The sequence below is a fragment of the Poecilia latipinna genome, unplaced genomic scaffold (assembly GCF_001443285.1).
Source record: "Poecilia latipinna isolate Pla-1442-1.1 unplaced genomic scaffold, P_latipinna-1.0 Scaffold3342, whole genome shotgun sequence".
Lineage (NCBI taxonomy): Eukaryota > Metazoa > Chordata > Actinopteri > Cyprinodontiformes > Poeciliidae > Poecilia > Poecilia latipinna.
In genome coordinates, this window is record NW_015115958.1 from 22,968 (window position 1) to 31,708 (window position 8,741).

The following is an 8,741-nucleotide window of genomic DNA, read 5'->3' on the forward strand; positions in this document are numbered from 1 at the left end:
GAGGGGCGGACTTTCTGTAGAGCTACGTATGCGTAAGATACCCGGAAGAGTCGTTTTATTTAAAGAACTATGGATTTATTTTTGTGAGTTAATGTTAATTATTAATAATCCGACAAATCTGAAGCAAACAAAACATCTATTTATCTTCTATTCACAAAAAGTATATTTTGTTCCCGAATAACTCTTGTTTTGTTTTTTTTATTCATAACTACTGTTCGGATAATTAGAAAAAAAGTTGCGTGATCATTTGAAGAAAAAACAAAAAAAGACAACTTATATTTTTTGATTAAATTTAAGTATGTTTTAAAATAAAAAATTGCAAAAAGAAAATAGTTTCTGAAAATAGACCTGAAAGAATATTGCTGGTACAAACAGTCTGTTTAGAAATTTAATGCAATTATTTAACAAAAAAAGCTGAATTCCCGCTAAAGCTCATTTGGTTTGTATTTACAAACATTATAGTTTGCTCAACTGTTATTAAGATTGATGCATAAAGACCAAATAACCACTGGTGCTTGGTGTATTTTATTACTTTGTATTTTTGTGTTTTTATGATGTAAAGCACTTTGAACTACCTTGTTCCTCAAATATGCTGTACAAATAAACTTGATTGATTGATTGATTGATTGATTATGGCTCTGGAGCTTCAGATTGCAGACCCCTGTACTAAACCATTACAACATTGTGGTGTAACAACCAGTTCCCAGCGTGTTCAGTTTTATGAGACAAAACAAAATAAAGTATGATGTATGAAGTGGAAGAGGCCAATACTTTGTAGATCTGCCTTTTATTATAATCCCTTTTGCACATCCTTTGGGGTTTCTGTGTTTCTATGAGGTTCACACAGAAGGTTTTACCTTTTCGCAAAATGAATAAAGCTTATCAGTCTGAGTGAAAAGCATGTGTGAACATTGATTTTCAAGACATGCAAAAGATTCTCAAATGTATTAGGTCTTTTGACTTCTAGTGCGTAGCTCATGATATTGATCTAAGGCATCCTGTTGTTGGTCTGGCTGTGTGAATAGGGTCATTGTGCTATAGAATGCAAGCAGACTGTATATAGTATGACATTATCTCAAGCTGTTAACAATTTCAAAATGCCCTAGTGTGTTGTGCTCTCTCTCATGTCAAGTTAGGGAGTATTCTGCACTGTTTTGCATGGTGCAAATGTCTGCAAGGCTGCAGAGAGGGGCAGTTCAGCCACGGAGTTCTTGTCCTATTGCAAACATCTGAGCAATAAATATAAACTGGTTTCCATGAAAGGCCCCATATCATATCATCCCAGTTCCAGTCCTTCCTGCAGCACTGACACATTATCCAAGTTGATACCGGAGCTTTGGCCTTCAGTAAAGCATTTATGAGACAAACTGCACAATGAGGCAAATGTTTTGGACTTCATCGTATCACATAACAAAAAAGGGATTTTGTTTTAGTTTTATTTTTTTTTTTACCTCAGAGAGTCCAAATTTCCATTATTCCTATCTCGATTTGATACAATCGAGCCTCCCTCGCTGTATTCGTACCCTCTTTTCTCAGCCTCTACATCTGTTTATCCGTTGTTAACAAGTCGTAACAAGTTTTTCCGAGAGTTAAGATGCTTCTTATTCCAAAATATGTTTTACCTGGGGCAACAACAGAGACATGTTGCTGTGCAGACATGCACAGCTGCGTGAGATTATCACGACAGCAAAAAACAAAAAATCTTTGCCCTGTTTTTCCCAAACAAGCCGAGTAAGTTGAGTAATGCTGATGATGCAGATAATGTTAGCTAAATGAAAACATGCTAATACGTCACGCTACAAACAAGAATAAGGACATTTGTTATCTATGTTCAGAGGAAGGTAGTTCTGGTTACATTTACTTGAGCAACTTTTTCAAAAAATAAAACAAAAACGACAAAAAAGTTTTTTCTTCTTCGGATGAAGTGGTTCTTCAATGCAGTTTTATTGTTGCATCACTGCCCCCTTCTGGTCAAGAGAGGTATCGGTGTGCTAATTCACTAAAAATTATTTTGTTTCGTTAATATGTGACAAAATCATGTTATCTTTACTAGAATTAATTAATTAAACATAACAAACACATTTGTATGTATTAACTTTAAATTAAATATTAACATAATGTGAACAGTTTCACTTCTTTGAGGGTAGGAGTAGTTTTACCACAGTGTACTTCTGAATTTTACTTGCGTAATTGACACTTTTACTGGAGTAGATTAATTTTGCACCTGAAGAAAGACTCCAGAGATTTCTACAATAGATGAGCTAATGTTTACAATATCTCAGCTTTTTCTACATCTCACTGTTTTAAAAGTTAATAAAACTTATTTTATTTGACAACTGTTTTTGTCCTACAGCTGACAAAACATTTGAAATCTTACAGACTATTAGTGCTTAAATCCAGGAGTATGTAAAGGTATTTCCTCCAGCTCTATGACACAAACAAGAAGCTGATTTTTTATTTTTTTTAGAAGAAACGATGTGGATGTTTAGACATGTGATGGTCAGGACTGCAGGTCACAAGGAGCCCTGCTGTCATGGCGATAATCCAAAGGTAATTTGATTGCAGCAGTGAAGAACAAAGCATCAGAAATAAGAAAATAACAATCATGCGTATCAGTGTGTGTCACTACACCTCTTTGTTTAGCGTCATCGTTTATTGCAAGCGCTAATCTTTAATTAAAATATTGCATGCCATCTTCTCTCTTGATCTTGAAAGTTAGGATTGCATCTGATAGGGAAATTTTTACGTCTGTTATTTAATTTGAACTCATTGACCTGAATGAAAAACACGTCTAATCCAGTTCCTTGTTTTTATGTAGATTAACAGTCATGTCATCTTGTGGAGGAAAGCATGTGCTCTTGTGACTGTAGGCCTTTTTTGGAGCCAGAGAAAGTTGATGTTAATATAATATAGCTTTTCTTTACTGAGCTGTTATGTTAAAAGTGAAAATAACTCCAAACGTCAGATTAAATTCCCAGTGGTTTCTTAATCAAAGACTGGTAGAAATACAGAAAATGAAGGATAACTGCAGCTGATAATAATTCCAACGATATATCCTCCTTTACTGTCACATTTAACATGTAGAAATAAGTTTGTTAATCTCCACTAGCTGAATAAAACAGAAAGCTTCAGTGTGATTTCATATTAGACTGGGATTAAATACAGATTGTGTCTTTCTATGCAATTATCTGGTTTCAACTGAACTCATCACAATCGGGTAGACAGTCCTGTTCATGGCAACTTTCACGCTCAGATAACAAACAACTAGATCTGTTCCTATACCTTCATTTACTGTGATTTGGACAAATCCAATGTCTTCTGCTCGAGTACAAGCTCCACTGGTCGAACGATTCATTTATAATAACAGGAAAAATATCTTCTGATAGGTGAAAACATCTGCAAACATAACTTTTATCAATACTAAGACATTACTGACTTAAAATAAGCTTTTATATCTTACTTAAAAGTTATACATAAGTTAGTTCCTTCTTATTTCTAGTGTACTAATATATTTGCACTAGAAACTAGACAAATACGATTTTGTTTTTGCAGGGCTGAATCCAACAAGAATGGATAAGTAGCACTTAAAACCAACAGAAAAAGTCTTTTACTATCCAGCAATATTTTAATAAAAACACATTTCTCTCTTCTTGCCTCTTTAAGGTACGAATTTCTCTGTCTACCAGCTGGGAGGTGCAGCTGATTACAGATGACCTTCGGACTCATAAAATCTACGAAAACCCAACCTTTTGTTGTCACTCCTTCAGTAGCAGACTTTGCTTTCCAGATGACGAACCTGGAAATACGAATGAAACATAAAAATGTGTGACTGTTTTTAAACGTAACAAGTCTGAGATGGCACAAAGCAAGCTTTCAGTATGTAAGTGTATTTACTCTCCATTTGTTCTCAGTTTTTTGAGGACTTCCCGGTGATTGGTTTTGCTGTTTTGCTTTGCCAGGGGATTCCCTGGGAGCGTCACAGCTACAGATTGTCCTTCTTGGAGGAAGGAACTGTGGGAAGAACTTCCTGGGGAACCTGATCCTGGGGAAAGAGGAGTTTGTAACCAAGGAGAGGACTTCTTCCTCTCGGAGGCTGGGAGCGGCGGCCGGGCTCTGGCTCACGGTGGTGGACACCCCCGGCTGGTGGTGCGACTCCGGCGCTCGGGACACTTCCAGCCTGGTGAAGAGGGAGATCATAACCAGCGTCTCCTTGTGCTCTCCGGGCCCTCACGCCTTTCTGATCACAGTGAAGGCGAGCTCAGTCTTCTCAGAGAGGCGCCGGAGGGCCGTGGAGGAGCACGTGGCCCTGCTGGGCGAGGGGGCGTGGGGTCACTGCATCGTCATCTTCACCTTCGCTTACAGGTTCCAGCACACACACGCAGAGGAGTGTGTGGAAAGAGGCGGGGAGGCCCTGCGCTGGCTGGCTGAGAAGTGCGGCCGGAGGTGCCACAGCGTCGTCCTGAACGATGACGCCGACGTCGCAGAGCTGCTGGTGAAGGTGCAGAAGCTGGCTGCAGAAAACGGAGGCAGAGTGTTTGAGGTGCAGGAAGAGGTTTTGCAGAAAACTGTGGAGGAGAAGAGAGGAGCAGCGGAGAGGGCCCAGCTGAGGTTTCTAAGAATGAAACGGCAAAGATCGCTCCTGAGGGGTGAGTCAAAGTCCCACAAAGCTTCAAAACACTGAAATTCAGATCCACATTTCTTATAATGTCAAGCAGCTCACTGTAAAACATTTGAGCCGCATTTAGTTGTGTTTACTATCTTCTACTCTGAGTCAAATAAATGTAGCGAGTTTTAGAGTTTGTGTGACTTTGTGAAAGAAGTTCTTAGGTTTGTACTTTAAAAAACAACCGAGAGAAGAAAAAGACAGGAGTGGGAACTATTTCCCAGAATGCTTAGCGGCATGTTTTCGTTTCCTGAGGTGGAAGTGCGTTACGCTGATTTATTTTTATGTTCTGTTCATAATAAATGTTTTAGAGCTGAATTTATTGTGATGTTTAATAAAATTCATTGTCAGATCAGATATTTAAACAAGAATTACAATTTTTCTGAAGTAATAATTTAAATGATTAAATTTAATTTAAATTTATTAAATAATAAATTTATTCTATTACTAATATTATATTAATATCAGATCACATATTGTATATTATTAGAATATTAATTTAATTTAAATTTAACTTAAACTATTAAATAATAAATTTACTAGATTTGATAATACATTTATTTACTATTAAATAAATTAACAATTTGTTTAATAAATTAACAATTTATTTAATAATAAATATATTTAATACATTTATTAAATTAATAATATTATATTAATATTGTAGTATTATTTTTACTCTATTATTGTGAGTAAAAATATCAGACCTGTGGCTCTTTAACTGGGTGAAGGCAGTTTTTTTTCTTCCATACTGTGAAATAATTATTTGGTTTAAATTGCAGCTTTAAGTTAAAACACAATTCCAAATTAATGAACTTGAAAAACAATGTTTAGACAACTTTTCTCTTGTTATTAAATCAACTTCATGAACTTTAATTCCTGACATAAAACTAAAACAGTTTTCTTGTCGACTTTAACTGCATTTTCAAGGCAGCAGGTGGGCTTTCATTTTCAAGTTAATCCGATTTGAAATGTTTTACAGTGTGCATTTCCTGCCTTGTTCTGTCACAGTTCTTCCTCTGCAGCTCCAAAATAAACACAGCAGCGTTTTGTTTTGTTTTTTACTGCTGATATGAATCTGCTTCTTTTCTTTCTGTTTTCCATTCAGACGTTTCCTCAGCTTATCTTCACTGCAGCAGCACATGAAACCTATTTAAAGATGGAAAACAAAACTTCCTCATGCACGAACAGGGAAAAAAGCAGCTTTTATCCTCAAACCTGTGGGAAACAGAGCAATGTGGTTATTATGTAAATGTTTTATCTGAGAAATCTGGGAGTGCAGAAGAGGACATGTTGTAAATATGCTGAACAAACCCCACACCACAACTCTATTACTGCAAACCCCGAGTTCTTCAGAAGTTTCTTTTTATATGCTCAGAAGAATATATGAGTTTATTCGTAGCCTGCAGGTTAAGAACCAAGATCAGAAAGTCGATAGGAGCCACGGTTAGGGTTACATTTGCCTGATAAATGACTTTTAGAGACAAAACCATGATTGCTCTCTTATCTTTTTTACATTAAATTTATATTGTGAAGATCTTTAAAGTTTAACTGTTTATTCTGTACGCTTTATCACTGTGCAATCTTTAAGAAAACACTGAGAGGAGGAGGACATGGTTGTCCTAATGTTACACTGTGACGGTGGGAAGAGCTTTACTGGTGTCATCAGGAAGTTTGAAGGTTAGAGTTTATGTTTTAAAACCTAATGGACACAAAATACGTCCAGAACAGTGAACCACATCATCCATGGTGTGGAAAAATATTTATTAACATTTTTGTAAAACAGAAGAATATCCTTTTTTAAATGTAGTTTCAATCAGAAATGGTTTTACTCAGCCCCTAGTGGCTGTCGGTGGTAATGCACCTGAGGCCGATTTTAATTACCAACAATTTATGGATTTATCTGATGTGTATTTACAGCCTAAAGCTGTAAATACATGTGAAATGATAAGTTTGTCTAATTAAAAACACTGCTACATTTGCACAACTGAAATTGAAGCATAAATGTCTTTTATTGAACATTTATTAACTATAGTTTAGCTTTGCAGAGTATAACAGTTTTTACTCTGACACATTCGGCAAATATTCAAAATAAACAACCTAAAGCTGTAGCCTAAGACTCAACAGTGCAACTATTAAGTATCAGCTTCTATATTTTGATTTTTTAACATCCTAAATACATGTTTTAGTCAATTTGCATTTTGAATTTACTAAGGACACGCTGTAATTACAAATGTAAGAACGCCATTTATGGTCAAGTTGCTATGAAAAATGCAAATATTTTAAAATGACTAACTATTCCTGTAACCCTGACTTAAAGGGGACCTATAAAGCAAAATTTTGTTTACATTTTTGTACTGCCATCTGGGTCTCAACTGCCTATAGAAACAGTGTTAAAAATAAAACACCCAACCAGTTTTTGGTAATAAGTTAAACTTTTTTGGTGTCTGAAAAACGAGCCTTTTCAAAATCCTCCAAACTGTTGAGTCACAATCCACAGACACTGCCCCGTTACCTAGCAACCCCAGCCGAGCTCCACCCGTCACCTAGCAACTCAGCATGTTGGGTCGGCTGGTTTTACCGGTGTACGCACCGCATAATGGCTGCTGGAAAAGACAAGCGTTTTGTTGACATACAATCCAGAAACAACTTGTTGCATTCTTGTTGGTTGTGCAGGAGGCTCTACTTCTGCTTTTCAAAGATGTATGGTCTTTAATTGCACATTTGCAGCCATTTTCACGTGCGAGTTTGAACTTTGAGTGGCCAGCAGCAGCTTATGTGGATTTAAAGTGACAGAGACCCTAAAACAGAGAGAACCTAATGTTTAGCAGGGCCCACAGAGCTATCCCAACCTTTAAGGCAAAGAAGTCTAAAGTCATCCCTCTGCTCTCTTTGTGCTTGTAGAGAAGTTAAGGCCGGTCACTACCATCCGCCTTGTGCTGCTCGGAGCGAAGGGTTCAGGAAAGACTTCAGCTCTGAACACCATCCTGGGCAGAGAAAGCAGCAGAAGACTCAGCAGAACTGCTCAGTGTTGGGTTGGAGACGCTGTGGTGTTTGGCAGACAGGTGACCGCCGTGGACACACCGGGCTGGTGGATGAACTACTTCTGCAACGAGACTTCCCTCTTCGACCGGAGGGAGATGGTGCTCAGCTTGTCCCTGTGTCCTCCGGGGCCTCACGTCTTTCTGCTGGTGATCCGAGTGGACCGAGCCTTCACGGAGACCCACAGGAGAGCGGCGCAAGAACACCTGGAGCTCATCAGCGAGTTGGTCTGGGCCCGCACCATCCTGCTGTTCACCTTCGGGGACTGGCTGGGCGACACCACCACCGAGAAGTTCATCGAGAGCGAGGGGGAGCCTCTGCGGTGGCTCGTGGAGAAATGCTCCAACCGGTACCACGTCCTGAACAACAAAACCAAAGGAGATGGGTTTCAAGTGAGAGAACTGATCGGGAAGATTGAGGAAGCGATGACGTGTGGCTGCGACGGAAGCTGGCATTACGAAATAGAGAGGAGAGAGTTGGAAGAAATGAAGAGGTGGATGAAGGAAGAGGCAGAGAGAGCCGACGACCGGCGGAGGAGGAAGGAGAAACAGAGGCTGGTGGCAAAGTCTGAGCTGGGTGAGTTAGAGAAGATTCAAATAAAAATAATTCAGACGTTTTTACTCTAAACTCAAAATTCTGACTTTAATCACACAATTATTTTCAGATTTTTTTTCCCTGACAGTTTTGACAATAATCCCAGAATTCTGACTGGAACAAACTTCCAGAAAACTGAAAAACAGCCGAAACATAGAGTTCCTTCAAATCAAGACTGAAAGAGCTGCCTTTGAAAAAAATAACGTAAAAAAGTCAAAATTTTGAGAATAAAGTCAAAATTCTGATATTGAAAGAAGAATTTTGAGAAAAAGTTGGATTTTTAAGATTAAAGTCAAAATTTTGAGATTAAAATCAGAATTCTGAGAAAAAAGTTAGAATTGTAAGATTAAAATGAGAATTTTAATAATAAAGTCAAAATTCTGGGAAAAAAGCAAATTTTATTAGATTAAATTCAGAAATTTGAGCAAAAAAGTCAAATTTT

At 37.7% G+C, this 8,741-nt stretch overlaps 1 protein-coding gene across 1 annotated transcript in view; it reads left to right on the forward strand.

Annotated features, from left to right (window-relative positions):
- The first annotated feature begins 3,582 nt into the window (after positions 1-3,582).
- LOC106940746 (GTPase IMAP family member 8) overlaps positions 3,583-8,741 on the forward strand; it is a 10,921-nt gene continuing 5,762 nt past the window's right edge. The window contains exons 1-3 of the mRNA XM_015023564.1: positions 3,583-3,880; positions 3,960-4,646; positions 7,568-8,281. Coding sequence (XP_014879050.1) covers positions 3,856-3,880; positions 3,960-4,646; positions 7,568-8,281 — 1,426 coding nt within the window. The 5' untranslated portion in view covers positions 3,583-3,855. The remainder of the gene's footprint in view (positions 3,881-3,959; positions 4,647-7,567; positions 8,282-8,741) is intronic.